This window comes from Macrotis lagotis, chromosome 7 (genome assembly GCF_037893015.1).
Source record: "Macrotis lagotis isolate mMagLag1 chromosome 7, bilby.v1.9.chrom.fasta, whole genome shotgun sequence".
In the NCBI taxonomy this organism is placed as follows: domain Eukaryota; kingdom Metazoa; phylum Chordata; class Mammalia; order Peramelemorphia; family Peramelidae; genus Macrotis; species Macrotis lagotis.
The window spans coordinates 174,613,700-174,627,897 of record NC_133664.1 but is presented as its reverse complement, the minus strand read 5'-3'; the positions used below and the strand labels follow the sequence as shown (position 1 = coordinate 174,627,897).

General features: G+C 31.5%; 1 protein-coding gene across 4 annotated transcripts in view; it reads right to left on the bottom strand.

Annotated features, from left to right (window-relative positions):
- UPF2 (UPF2 regulator of nonsense mediated mRNA decay) overlaps positions 1 to 14,198 on the bottom strand; it is a 130,808-nt gene that overhangs the window by 88,459 nt on the left and 28,151 nt on the right. For all 4 annotated transcript variants that reach the window (XM_074194123.1, XM_074194125.1, XM_074194124.1 and 1 more), the window contains one exon: positions 3,308 to 3,468. In XM_074194123.1, coding sequence (XP_074050224.1) covers positions 3,308 to 3,468 — 161 coding nt within the window. The remainder of the gene's footprint in view (positions 1 to 3,307; positions 3,469 to 14,198) is intronic.

The following is a 14,198-nucleotide window of genomic DNA, read 5'->3' as shown; positions in this document are numbered from 1 at the left end:
AAGACCTAGATATAAAAGGGGACAGCAAAAAAAAAATTAGAACATGGAACATAGTATCTTTCAGACTCATAGAGAGGAGAACAATTTATGATCTGATATCTCAAATACGTAAAGAACTTTGTCAAATTTTAAGAATGGGCTATTCCCTAACTGATAAATAGTTAAGGGATATAAACAGGTAGTTTTTTTATGAAGAAATCAAAACTCTTGGGCGGCTAGGTGGTGTAGTGGATAAAGCACCGGCCTTGGAGTCAGGAGTAACTGGGTTCAAATCCGGTCTCAGACACTTAATAATTACCTAGCTGTGTGGCCTTGGGCAAGCCACTTAACTCCATTGCCTTGCAAAAACTAAAAACTAAAAAAAAAAAAAAAAAAAAATCAAATCTCTCTCTCTCTCTCTCTCTCTCTCTCTCTCTATATATATATATATAATACATAGTCATATGAAAATGCTATATAAATCATTATTGATGAGAAAAATGCAAATTACAATATCTTTGTGATAGCATCTTACATCCATAAAATTAGCTAAAATGGTCTTTCAACTGGGGATGGCTAAACAAACTGGTAGTAATGGAATTCTGTTACACTATAAGAAATGATGAGTTAGTTGATTTTAGAAAATAAAGAAAATTAAAAGCATGTAATATAATTTTACATGTATACATGTGTGTATAAAAGCATGTATTTAGGTACATACACATACATACATATATTTCTGTTTAACTGTAGCCTCCTCTCTAAGAGGGGTGAGAAGGAAGAAAAAAATAAAAAGTGCACCTTAGAGAACAAAAGAAAACTTAGAAGGAAGTACAGAAAAACTGGGTAGCTTTGAAGTAGTATTTATTACATAGTTTTAACAAAAGAAAGTAAAAAAAGTCTGAAATGGAAATTTATGATTTTATATTGAATCCTCTATGTTCTGCTGTATTTTTGGGAAATGTTCTTTTTTTCCCCCTCACTTTATAATTACAGTACTAAATTTAGTACATGCTTAAAAGAAAACAGCTCTGTACCATGAGGTTCAGTTTCATGAACAGTATCTTTTCCTTGTTATTTGTAAAGAGAAATATTCACATTTCTTAATATTTTATTAAGTTCAGAACAAAATTTTCTTAATCTAAAAAAATCAAAAGTATATTTCATATAGTAACCATTCATTTATCTGAATTGGTAAGAGAATGATCTGTTAGGGATGGGTAATTTTCCTATAATTAAAAACCAAACATAAAAACTTTTTATTGTTTATTGGAGTAAATTTTTTTCCAAATACTATTTGTCTTCCTGAATTAGAAAACAGACTATTAAATATACTAAATCTTTAAAGATCACCTCGAGATCAATTTCTGTATTTTTTACCCATAATATAAATAAATATTCATTGTTCAATAATCTTCACTATTCATAAAATGATGTCTTGAAGGGCTAAGGTACATAGAGTTGCTTACCTTTTAGCAAGTAGCAACAGACTACACAGCACTACTCTAGAGAAAGATGTATGATGTCAGAAAGTTTTTCAGGTACTATGAAGTGATAAAGAATTAGTTTATATTACTAAATATACTTAAACTGTTACACCATTACTATTTTTTCTTTTCTTACTTTTTTCTTCTCTTCTCACAAGTCTTAAGCTTCCTAGCTACTCTCACCTCATCTGTCATTGTTGTAATAACATTTTTACTACTTCTCTCTTCCTTTGTCTGCTCTCCCCTTTTTTTATCTTTTATTCTTTCCCCAAATTTCTCCGTGCTATCACTGAAAACAAATGAGCTCCTTCTTCTGTACAGTAAACCAATCATATTTATCTTGTATGATTTAGAATTTTCACCATGGACAGCCCTGAAGTTTTCTACTTTATTTCTAGATTTGGGGCCTTTATATGCAAAAATTGAGACTAGAAAGTGCTACTACTAAATCTGATGCAGAAGAAACACTGAATGATAAAATAAAATAACAATGACAATTCTTTATCATTCAAAAGTCCAACTGTATATTGAGCAAAAAAATTAAATTTTGTAATAACTGCTTATTAACAATGTCATTTAGCAATATGTGAATAGATCTGGTTTATCAATAATTTATATATAAACAATGGAAAATATTTCTATTTACAAAATTTTAAATGTAAATATCTGGTGTAAAATAAGTAATTTTTAAACCTCCTTGATGTTTGAATTTGTATTTTCTTTCTTTTAATAGCCCTGCTAGAATTCAGTTTCAATTTTCTTTTCTACTTAGTTTTTTTAATATCTTATTATACCCACTGGAACTTACAATACATTTTCCCGTGTCATCTTTTGTATGAATTCAGTAAATTTTATTATTAAATAATAAGGTCATCATTATAGTATATTTGTGACTGCTATTCTCTCAGCAGTACTACAATTCTCACATTTAAAATCTGTAAATTTTGATTTATCTCTTTCATTCAAATTTCATATATCAGTTACCAACTCTTGTCACTTCAACCTTATAACATTTCTCCTATTTATGTCTTTCTCCACTAGTACCATCCAAATTATCAAAGACAATAAAAATTACCGTACCACTGACAATATTAAAGTCTGAAATAAGACCCAGTTTAAAAAAGAACTTGGTTGTTCCAAATGAAGTTTTGGATAATGTTGAGTTTGAAAAATTGTTATGAAGCTTCTTTATATCAAGTGAAAAATCAACAATTAAAAAATGACCAGAAGCACTAAAATATTTAATGCTGAATTATATATTAAACCTAGTTGTAGAATAAAACATTTTAATGAGAGCTTTCATGGTAGCAATTTGTGAACTTTATTATTAATCTAAACAAGGAGTGTTAAGGAAATCACCATGAATACTCAAGTATCTAAGGAATGACTAAATTCATTTTTCACAACTGTCTTAAAAAAAGTCACAAAAATGCATTACTTTAACCTTTTTATTTAAAATTTCCAATGTCTATATTTCTAGATTTTCTGAAAATGCATGGAATAAACTTAATTACTCTTACTTATAACTATAGGATTTCAGAGACAGAAAGATTCTGATAGTTCAAGTTCTTTATTTTTCAAGAAGAGGAGCCATGAAGAGATTCATGGTTACAAAACACAGAATCAGATCAGATCCCTGAATCCTAAGCAATTTACTTTCCACTATACCATTCTATCAGTTCTCAACTGTATCGGGTTTTTAAACTATTCATTTAATAAAAAACCCTGAAAAGGAGAAAACAAAGGGTAATTAGATTAAAAACTTGGTCAACAAATATTAATACTAAATTAAGTTTAGTAATAAATAATTTTAAGTTTCAAGTTCTATTATGATAGCTTACCCTCTGGTGTTGGTTTGTCCTGAGGAAGATCTGGCATATTTTCATCCAAAAGGTCTGCTAAAGACTGAGAGTTTGCCAGTAATTTCTGATAAGACATAGCAAATTCCTCATACTGCTTATGTCGATCTTCACTCAGCTCCCCTTTAGAATGCAGAATGCGTCTAGAATAAAGAATGAAATAAATATGATAAAATGTTTGGTCAACAATTTACATAAAACTAAAATTTGCATATATATTAATTTTGCAACAATTTAAAATGTAGGCATAAAATAAGGTATTACAAACACTGGTAACAATAGTTTAAGATTCAATCTGAAATTAAGCTTCATATTCAAATGCAAATAAATAAATTTATATTCATGATGTGATTTCCTTAAAGAATAATACTGAAGTAAGCAATTCTTTTTTCCAATGGTAGTATTTTATTTTTTCCAATTACATGTAAAGATAGTTTTCAACATTCCTTATACAAGATTTTGAGTTCCAAATTTTTCTTTGTCCCTCCCCCCCTTCCTAAAACAGCAAGAAATCTGACATAGGTTACACATGTAAAATCATGTTAAACATTTTCACTTGAATCAAGTAGTATAAGATTTAGAACAAAAGGGAAAAACCAAGAGAAAGGAAAAAAAATTGAAAAAATATGCTTCAATCTGCATTCAGACTGCATATTTCTTTTTTCTGTTCTTTTGGAATTATATTTAATCACTGTATTGCTGAGAAGAACTATGTCTATCAGAGTTGATTATCACACAATATTGTTGTTACTTTGTAAAATGTTTTCCTGGTTCTGCTTGAAGTAAGCATTTTAATAACCATAAAGGATTATTTAATCTAAGTACTACTCCAATAAACAAGTCACAAGAAAAAACTCATTACCAAAAGAACTTAATAGTTTTATCAGAAAATTCACTTCAGAAATGAAAGCTTCTAGAAGAAACCTAAAGCAATTTAAATCAGTGTCCTTAAAATATTCTACATCTTAATTATATTGTAATGAACTCTAAATTAAAACCACATGCAAATTAATCAGATGATTTTTAATAATGAATGGCTTGCAAAAGTCATTTCTAAATAGATAAATCTTGATTAAACAATAAGAACAAATTCGAAAGAATTTCAAACTATTAACAACCCCATAAATTTTGCATAGCACTAAAAGAAATACAAATCAAAACCACCATCAGAGTTTAGCTCATGCCCTGAAAAATCAGAAGAGATGATAAAGGATGAAAATAATCATTGTTGGAGAGATTGTGAGCGGATAGGCATATTGTGGGTGCATGGGTAATGAAACTGTGATTTTTGGACAGCCATTTTGAAAAATATCTAGAAATTATGAAATAAAGTAACTAAAATTTCCACTATAAAAGATAAACTCCAAGGAGGTCACTGACTAAAAACAAAGTAATCACGTGGAAGGAAGGAAGGAATGGAAGGAAAGAAATGAAGAAAATGAAAGGAAGAGGAAGGAAGGAAAGAGGAAAGAAGGAAGGAAAAAAGTGGGAAGGAGGTTAAGGAAGAGCACAAGGATTGTTAGAAGGCAATGTGCTAAGCGCAATAATAATATTATCTGATCTAATGCTCACAACAACACTGGGAAGTAGGTGTACTATTGTTCCCATTTTACAGTTAAGAAAAATTTGACATTAAGCGACTTGCCCAAGGTCTAAGTATCAAGTTAGTGGGAGACTGAATCCAAATCAGAAATCAGGTCTTCCCGATTCCAAGTCTAGTGATCTAATCACTTCATCACCTAGTTTCTCTAGCAGCAAATTTTGCGGAAGTCAAATACTAGAAACAATGTAGCTATCCATTGATTTGGGAAATTGTGGTGAACAAATTTATAATTGTAACACTACTGTGCTATTAGAAGTGATGAAAGGGATAATTTCAGAAAAAAAATTGACAAGATACATGAAATGATATAAAAATAAGTGAGCAAACAAGCATTTTAAAGCACTTAATATTGTCAGACACTATAACATTAAGGGGTGATCCAAACAATTTATACAAAAATAACATAAAAACCACTCTGACAAGTTTAAGAATTCTGATCACTTATGGGAAATCTGGGACACTAATACATTGTTGGTGGATCTGTGAACTCATCCAAACTTTCAGGAGAACAATTTGGAATTATGCCCAAAGGGCAACAAAAATGTGCATACCCTTGGATCAGCAATACTATTACTGGGTCTATACCCTAAAGAGATTTAAAAAAAAAAAAAAGATAATAACATCACTTGTACAAAAATATTCATGGCAGCCCTGTTTACGGTGGCAAAGAATTGGAAATTAAGTGAATGTCCTTCAGTTGGGGAATGGCTTAACAAACTGTGGTATATGTATGTCATGGAACACTATTGTTCTATTAGAAACCAGGAGGAATGGAAATTCAGGGAAGCATGGAAGGAATTGCATGAACTGATGCTGAGCGAGATGAGCAGAACAACCAGAAAAACATCTTAACACACTAATAGCAACATGGGGGTGAGGATCAACCTTAATGGACTTGCTCATTTCATGAGTGTAACACATTTCATGAGTGTAACAATCAGGCACAATTTTGGATATCTGCAATGGAGAATACCATCTGTATCCAGAGAAAGAATTGCGGAGCTTGAACAAAAACCAAACACTATTACCTTTAATTTAAAAAAATAACAATATCTTATTATGTAATTTTACTAACTCTTATACTTATTTTTTTTCCTTAAGGATATGATTTCTCTCTCATCACATTCAACTCAGTACAATGTATACCATGGAAACAATGTAGAGACTAACAGACTGCCTTCTGTGGGGGGTGGGGGGGAGAGAAGCAAGATTAGGGGAAAAATTGTAAAACTCAAAATAAATAAAATCTTTCAAAAAAAAAATTCTGGGGCAGCTAGGTGGCACAGTGGACAGCACCAGCCCTGGAGTCAGGAGCACCTGAGTTCAAATCCGGCCTCAGACACTTAATAATTACCTAGCTGTGTGGCCTTGGCCAAGCCACTTAACCCCACTGCCTTGGAGACAAAAAAAAAAAAGAATTCTGATCACTGCACAATTTCAAAGGATCAATGAAGAAACATGCTGCCTATCACCTAGGAGAAGCCTCTAGGTGGTGCATGGAGAGTGCCAGGCACTTAATAAATGGTGACTGAATGATTGTTTGGTGTTAGAAAGACTTGAATTCAAATTTGGCCTAGGATGCACCCTAGATGTTTAACTCTAGGCAAGTCACAATTGATTCTGCCTACTTCAAATTTTCTCAACCATAAAAAGGAGACATCAATAGCACTTATCTCATGTAATCAAAATGAGATAATAAGAGAAAATATTTGTATAGCACTCACTACAATCCAATTCATATACTTATCATGGCATCACCTCCTCTGATGTCATGGTCTTCCAGAAGGACAACATCAGCCAACCAATCAAACAACAGTGCTTGGCAAAGTACCTACACCATAGTAGGCATTTACATATGATTGTTTTCTTCCTTTCTTTCTCCTAAGAGGTGACAGTCTCAGAGTATAGATTTTGAAATTAAAAAAAAATATGGCCAATGCAATGCAGGAATTTATTTTGTTTGACTACTTATTTGTTACAGTTTTCTGGGTTAAAAAAGGGGAAAGAGGTAAAACAAGAAAGAAAATAGATCTTTGTAAAAAAAAAAGGGGGGGTGGCTAGGTGGCGCAGTGGATAGAGCCCTGGAGTACCTGAGTTCAAATCCGACCTCAGACACTTAATAATTACCTAGCTCTGTGGCCTTGGCCAAGCCACTTAACCCCATTTGCCTTGCAAAAACCTAAAAAAACAAAAAAAAAGTAAAATAAAATTTCCAAAATAAAAACTTAGCATAGTCCCAGAGAGCTATGGGAAGACAATTTCCCCATCCCTGCTACACTGCAGAGCTAAGAGGTATTCCAAAAGTATGGAACATTTCCTATATTTTCAGATTGCTTAGTTGTATTAATTATCTTGCTGTTTCTTCACTTTCAGTTTTTCTTTAAAAAAAAATTGCTCTATGGGATAGTTCTCGGAAAGGGATACAAGGGGAAATGTAGACAGTATAAAATCAAGGTATCAATACAAATCTATTTTTTAATTATCATATGGCTTCTCATCCTTCTCTAAAGTTCTATTCCCAAGCCTTATTGTGGTATTAAAAACAACCTTAAATTCTCAAAAAGTATCAGTAAGCACAACTTCTAACAGCTAGGCAATTCAATACAGCCTCAGACACTACTAGCTATGTAATATTGAGCAAGTAATTTAATCTCTCTTAACCTCAGTTTCCCCAATTGTAAAATAAGTTTAAGGATAGTACCTACCTCTCAGGGTTATGAGGAACATAGCACAAGGAGTGCATTAATAGGCGCTATATAAATTGAAGCTATTATTATCATGCACTATAATATATATGATATGCTATATGTACAGATCATTATATATCTATACTATATATATGAATATATATACACACGTATATAAATACACACACACACACACACCCAGATATGTATAAATGTATGGTGGAAAGATTTCACATAAGGGCTAAATGACAGATGAGCAGCCCTTCGGGACCATGACTAGCTTAATTCAGAAAGGTTCATACCCAAAATGAACACAAAGTTGATGAGTTAGGACACAACTCTAAACAATCAAGAAATATTCAGAAACTTTGCAATTTGTATAAGCAAACTATTCAGATCAATTTTGAGTATTTAAATTTCTAGCTTCCCCAGCTACTATCCAGCACAATCCTGAGGATATATCCTGACCATTAATTTGTGAGTTCAAGAAATACAAATTTTAATAAGCAATACAAAAGAAAATCATTTTAAAAAGTTATATAATACAAAGGCCAATTAAAATTATGCCTTCCATTTGAATATGAGTAGTTATGAGTTGCCTATGGCTAAATCTAATTCCACATATATGAGGGTGCTTTGTGTTGTCTGTGATCAAAAAGGAAATCTAATCAAGTAAAAAAAAGTAGATTATGTTTCACAACTTAACATTTTGCTTTTTAATTTGTTTATTGATTCTTACTATTGGAGTTTTCAAAATGGTCTCAATAAAATCATTTATTTAGTTTACTTTTGTTTTTCAAACTTAAGCTATTAAACTTAATTATGAATTATTATGAAGATCTTAACAGTTAAAAGAGATTCATAGTACGATTGATCTGGTTATTCAACTACTCATATTCACTATGTTGTTAAAATGTTACCCTTTCTGAATATTTAAATAAGGGTCATGAGATGTTAACACAAAATATTTATTTTAGAAGAGTGTATAATAAAACATGTAAGAAAATTAATCTTTTACCTGTAAGTTAATCCTTAAACTCATAGAAGATCTACCACTAAGTCTATATCCCAAAGCAACTAATGATAAAAACAAAGGTACCACACATACCAAAAATATTTATATTATTTTCAAGTAGTAAAAAAATGAGGGGAGACCTAAATTTATTGAAAATGACCAAGTGTTTTGGTACATGAAGATAATATAATATTAAAGCACTATAAGAAATGATAAATATAATAAATACATATAAGTCTAAGAAAACTCACAAGAGCAACTTCAAAGTCAAACAAAGAAACCAGGGAAAAAATACACAATTACAAACAATGTAAATATATAAAAAAAACCAAAGCAATCAAAACTGGTTGATTACAATGACCAAGTGTGGCCCCAGAGAAGCAATATGAGAAGGCATCACCCCCTACTTTTTAGTAGAGGTTGGAGACTAATGAATGCACAGAACATAAGCTTTTTTACAAGTGCTGTTTAATTTTGTTGAACTGAGATTTTTTTTCCATTTTTTTTTTTTGAAAACCTCTTTGTTATCAGAGATGGCTCCTCGGAAGGGGGAAGAAGTAGAGCTATTTCGGGAAATAAAGGTGATATTAAAAAAAAACGTTTAAAAATCTCTACCTACTAATTTGAAAAAAAAATTTTCCTCACTAATCCCAGAAACTTAGTTCATTAAATTATATAGTTCATTCTTAATGTACTGATATACTGATCCTATAGGATGCTTAGAAAAATCCCAAGATATTTTAAATGTCCATTAGAATTTTGGATGGAACACTATGAAGGTGAATAGCCAAAAAAAACTAGCATATATAAATGTAATGGAATTCTATTTCACCACAGGAAACTGTCCCAGAACAGAAACAAATTAATAATTTATATAAAGATTACATCATGTCAGAAATAATACTTGAAAACAGAACTCCAATTAAAGCAATAATTAATTTTGGTCTTAGAAATAGATGTTAAAACACATTTCTCTTCTTTCAATGGAAAGGACTAGAGGTGCAGAATATTGCATGCTCTATCAGACAAATTGCTCAATTCACTTTGCTTAACTCTTTGTTGCAAAGGACAGAATTAATGAAAGTCAGTGATTTAAAAAGCAGTGTTCAAAAAAAAGGAACTTGTGTGTCAAATTATAACAACCTGCAATTTTTATTTCAACAAATTCTCACATTCTTGTTTTATGAAGGAATAAAACAGGCACAATCCAGTTAGAGAGGACATACTTATTTGCTGACTCAGGCAAGAGCAGAAAAAAGATGACTCCAGATTTATCAAAAATAATATTAACACTTTAGTAGATAAAAATGAAGTTCTTTTAATGTTAGAGTGACTTCTTGCTTTGAATATTTGAATATTTACTCAGCCTTTTGCACTTAATAGATTAAAACAAGTTTTCTTTATATTTAGGTATATCACATATATTATCCCAGATCCCAGCTAACCTTTTAATTAAAACCAACAAGCAAACCAAACTTCAAAAGCAGCAACTTTAAAGCACCCAACTCCCCAAAGACCAGTTAAAAGCTAATGTGCACAATCCTTTAACTAAGTGTTGAGTTTATTTTTTAAATGCTTTTTAATACTTTACAAATGAACGTTTGATAAAGTAGGCCATAATAGAGAACTAGAGAAGCAAGAATGTGGAAAAAATGTCAAGAAAGCTTTTTCATTTATTTAAAAATATTTTCTTAGTGCCTACTACTAAGTACTTATTAACATTCTGGTGAAGGGAGAATTTAATTAATAGGTCTGATTCTACCTAGATTTTTCAGGGATGAAATAATTAATTAAACCTTGAATATTCCAGGCCCATTGAATTGCTATGATCTCAATTACATTAAAATGCATCTTACTTTACTAAGTATTTGCTTTTAAAATGCAGATGTAAATCTCAATGCCCATTTGAATGTGTTGGTACATGAGAAAAATAGATGAATTAATTGTAATAGGCAGCAGGTATGCTCTTTCAAAGGCAGCATAACATTAAGTAAAGAGCACATGTGAGACTTTAGACAAGTCACTTATTCTCTTTGGACCTCATTTTTCCTGACCTATAAAATAAAGCCCCTTAAAGTATAAATATAATATAATATAAATATAATAAAATTTTAGAGGATGACAAGGCAAAATGTACAATGGAAGTCAATTTCAATCTAAAAATAAAATAAATTTTCACTTTAATTACAATCATTTCAGGACTATATAAAACATACAAAGCAAAATCATGTTGATGCCATTTCTTTTGACAATATAATAAAAAAAGTTAACTATTGTGAAATGTGCGCGCACACACACACACAGCACCCTTACGATACAGTATGTTCACTATTTGATTTCCTCTTCTACCTCACATCAAATTCTAAGAAACTATGATTGAATTCATCAGTGTAATCTCTGCACAGATCACAATCATTATACACCATAACCAAGTATTAATGAGTTTATCATTTTATAGTATCACTTTATAGATTCTGGTAACTAGCCTCTCCAAATTCAGCAAGCTTGGGTCTCCTCTAACAACTATCAGCAAACATATATATGAAGACTTTCTGGAGTTACAAGACCCGACAAAGTCTGACCTTCACCGGTACAACTTTCAAGATTACAGCTTCTCAGGGGCGGCTAGGTGGCGCAGTGGAGTCAGGAGTACCTGAGTTCAAATCCAGCCTCAGACACATAATAATTAACTATCTGTGTGGCCTTGGGCAAGCCACTTAACCCCATTGCCTTACAAAAAAAAAAAAAATTACAGCATCTCCATAGCTTAAAAATAAATCAATATAGTTGTGTGACCCTGGACAAGACGGAGACAGCATGTGGCAAAGTAAGCCAAACCACTGTCTAAACCACCAATTCCTTACAGCCTCAAGGAGTCAAGGCAAGATAGATATCTCAAAAACACTAAAAATAGTAGTCTCATTCCCCAGGTCACTATCACAGGAGCAATCCTTATGAAGAAGAGACTATCTATTCTCCTCACCACCAATACCCACAACATGCAGCCCTGGAAGAAGCTTCTTTTCTAAAAGATTGACCAACCTGCCCAAAGTCATACAGATATTAAAAAGGAGATCCAGAATATGAACCAAGTTTCTCTAAATAGTCTGACTTTTCTAACTGTATCCTTAGCACATAACACAGTTTTGCATACAATAAACATTTAATAAATATTTTTTCAATCAACAGGGAAAGGGTGGGATCTTATATTTTAAAGACTTAGAAAAAATAAGCAATAACAATATTTTAAAAAGTTGTGGAAAAAAAGAAAGGCAATTAAAAGATCTTAAGAACTGCATGGTAACTTACATGTGGTAGAGGGATTCTCACTGTGCTCCTGGCTAAAATAAACAATATAGCTCCTATTTCTCAAATATATATATTACAAAGATAACTCATATATAACAAAGATAACAGGCTTATTTTATTATTTTATTTGTTCTACTCTTGCCTAATAAGATTTCATATTTAATAGATCTGTAGCAAATCTTTTATGGAACTTTTCAAAATGCTAAGTAATAGCATTGATATTCTTCATTGAAGACCTTCATCTTCATCAGATTAACATATTAAAAAAATTTGGAAGACACCCTTTAAAGTTTGTGTGACTGCAAAAGTGATCGATCACCCCTGGCTAGTCTTATGCTAAGTCTCTATACTTAGAATGAGTCCCAGAAAATACATATGGAGTCAAACACTACACCAAGCCAATATCAGAAGATTTTCCAATCGAACAGAAACTGCTGGAGCTATAGGATGTTGGTATACCCCTTAACTCAGAGTTAATATTTTTACAGTATAAAGTATCACAGTAGTTTTTAGTGGAGATAACAGAAAGATCAGAACAGATTTGTGAAAGGCACCAGAGAAAACCAACTTTAAGCATAAAGCAAAAAAGAAGAGGGTGATTAGAGAATTTAAGAACTTTAGTTCTTAATGAAACTAAAAATATGAAATGGTAGATAGACTATGTCAGGACTATATTACTTTGGTCTTTGATTAGTCAAATTTTTATAAAAAGATCACTCTGGCAAGAAGACAGAAAATTCATTTTGGTTGTGACTTTGTGCAGTCAGACCAATTAGAACACATGCTTTAACCTTTTTTCCCCCAGAAATTTGTTTAAGAAATACTGTGATACCTTTTTGTCTCCATTTTAAAACTAATTTGGCTATAGAAATACAGGAAAAAATAAAGGATGGTGATATTGCTTTTGTCTGAACAAAATGAAAAAGTATCATAGAAATGTATTAAAATTGTGTACTTTAAATCTTGATGGATTAGAGCAGAAATTATTTCAAAGATTCATTTCTCAATAACTTTTTTTTTTTTGGTTAGGCAATTAGAGTCAAGTGATTTGTCCCAAAGTATTACAAACAAGATAAAACATGGACTGGATGAGATTTTCATTAGTTGGATTTATACATGGTTCAACAGATAAAGAACATTAAGGTCAACATAAAATTGTCTCTGGTGAAGAACCACAAGGCTTTCTTTTAGGACCTATCCAGTTTACTACTTTTATCAATGCCTTAGACACAATCACAAAAAAGCATAATTACAAAATCTAAAGTGACAAAGAACTAGAAAGATGAGTATAATACAGTAGGAAGAACCAAAGATTCAAAGTTGACTCTACACAACAGTGTACTGAATTAAAACAATATTAAATTTAGCAAGAATTTATGTAGCAATCTACATTTAATTACAAAAAAAAAAGTCAATTACACACCAAATTCAGAGAATATGAAACCTGGATTGATCATGTTAAAAAAAAAGCCTTTATTTTTGATTCTTTAATGACGTAATAATAATAATAATGTATTGCAGCTTCAATTCATGTAAGTATATACATTAATCAGGATTATCCAAAATCCAGAACAAAGAGATGCAGAGTATAATAGCAGTCTGCACTCATCAGCAGATACCTGGAGTACTGTGTTGAACTCCAAAAATGTTCTAATGAATGGCACTGTGAAGGGGAGAAGTGGGGGGTGGGGGTGGGAACAACTAGCATAGTAAGGTGACTGGAAACGATGTCCTAAGAAGAACAGGAAACGTTTGGCATGGAAGAGAAGACCCAAGAGGGCATAAGAGCTGTCTTCAAAAACCTAAAGCATTATAACTCTGACAAAAAATGAATTTCATTCTGGATGTATCAGAAAATAGGTATCCATTTAGGTGTTCAATGATGGACTGGGTGTTGTGCTATAAATAGTAAGCTCTTTATCACTGGAGTCATGTAAGCAAATTATCATTTGTCAGGAAATCTTTACTAAGTACTTCCAAAATGGGTAGGAATGATGAGGATGACTGAGATCCCTTTTATCCTATGTTGTATTATTACCACCTATAGCAATTCTCTAGCTCTAAATTATTATCATATGCCAATAGAAAGGACAGTTAAAAATGTAAATGCACATTCAATAAGAACAGAGTAAGCAACACTTGCCTGTTCAATATATAAATTGGTCAATACAACTTATATATACATATATGTATGTGTGTGTGTGTATATGTATATACACACAACTTTACAATTTAAACTCCTAGAAAATATAAACTAGC